This window comes from Temnothorax curvispinosus, unplaced genomic scaffold (genome assembly GCF_003070985.1).
Source record: "Temnothorax curvispinosus isolate PA1 unplaced genomic scaffold, ASM307098v1 QBEX01015524.1, whole genome shotgun sequence".
Classification (NCBI taxonomy): domain Eukaryota; kingdom Metazoa; phylum Arthropoda; class Insecta; order Hymenoptera; family Formicidae; genus Temnothorax; species Temnothorax curvispinosus.
Window position 1 is genome coordinate 429048 of NW_020225304.1, and position 616 is coordinate 429663.

At 29.5% G+C, this 616-nt stretch overlaps 1 protein-coding gene across 1 annotated transcript in view; it reads right to left on the reverse strand.

Annotated features, from left to right (window-relative positions):
* Positions 1-135: 135 nt before the first annotated feature.
* LOC112465803 (lysosomal alpha-mannosidase-like) overlaps positions 136-616 on the reverse strand; it is an 11979-nt gene continuing 11498 nt past the window's right edge. Inside the window, 2 exon segments of the mRNA XM_025033545.1 lie at positions 136-607; positions 609-616. The exon segment at positions 609-616 is cut by the window's right edge and continues 204 nt beyond it. Coding sequence (XP_024889313.1) covers positions 376-607; positions 609-616 — 240 coding nt within the window. The 3' untranslated portion in view covers positions 136-375.

The window sequence follows — 616 nt, forward strand, 5'->3', positions numbered from 1 at the left end:
TTTCGTGATCTCGTGTCAATGCAAAACACGTTATAATGTAGAACGATCACATTTCCTATTTGTTTTATACATTAAATTATTTTGTACATTAAAATTTTTTGTGGAATTTGAGGATTACAAAATCCATCAAATTGATTAAACGTCATATTAAATGTTCTTATTCTTTTCAACATACATTTCAGCAACTACAGTCAGTTCAATCAATCTTTTTGTGGTAAGACAAACACAAAATAATATAGTTTTATATTATATAACTTTGCATTATGAGAAGTTATATTTTATTATAGTAATTACAATAGGACATAGAAAATAATGAGGTAATGAATTTTTTATAAGAAGTTATTGTTGTAAAAATTAAATTTCTTCGTTAAAAGATTAAAGAGTTCTTTGCTTCACTTTGAGAATAAAGGTCCGTATTTCCATCGGTTTCAAGAGGACTCTGATTACATTGTCATTAATTTCCACAGTTTGTCTGCTTTCTTCCTCATTCTGGACAATGTCATTCGTCTCTGGCTCCCATTTCATACGTTTATTTTTGCTTAATAGCTGATTAGCGCCTAACGTAGTCTCTTCGATCGATTCAATCGTGAACGTCGAGAATAGGTCCTATTGAAGT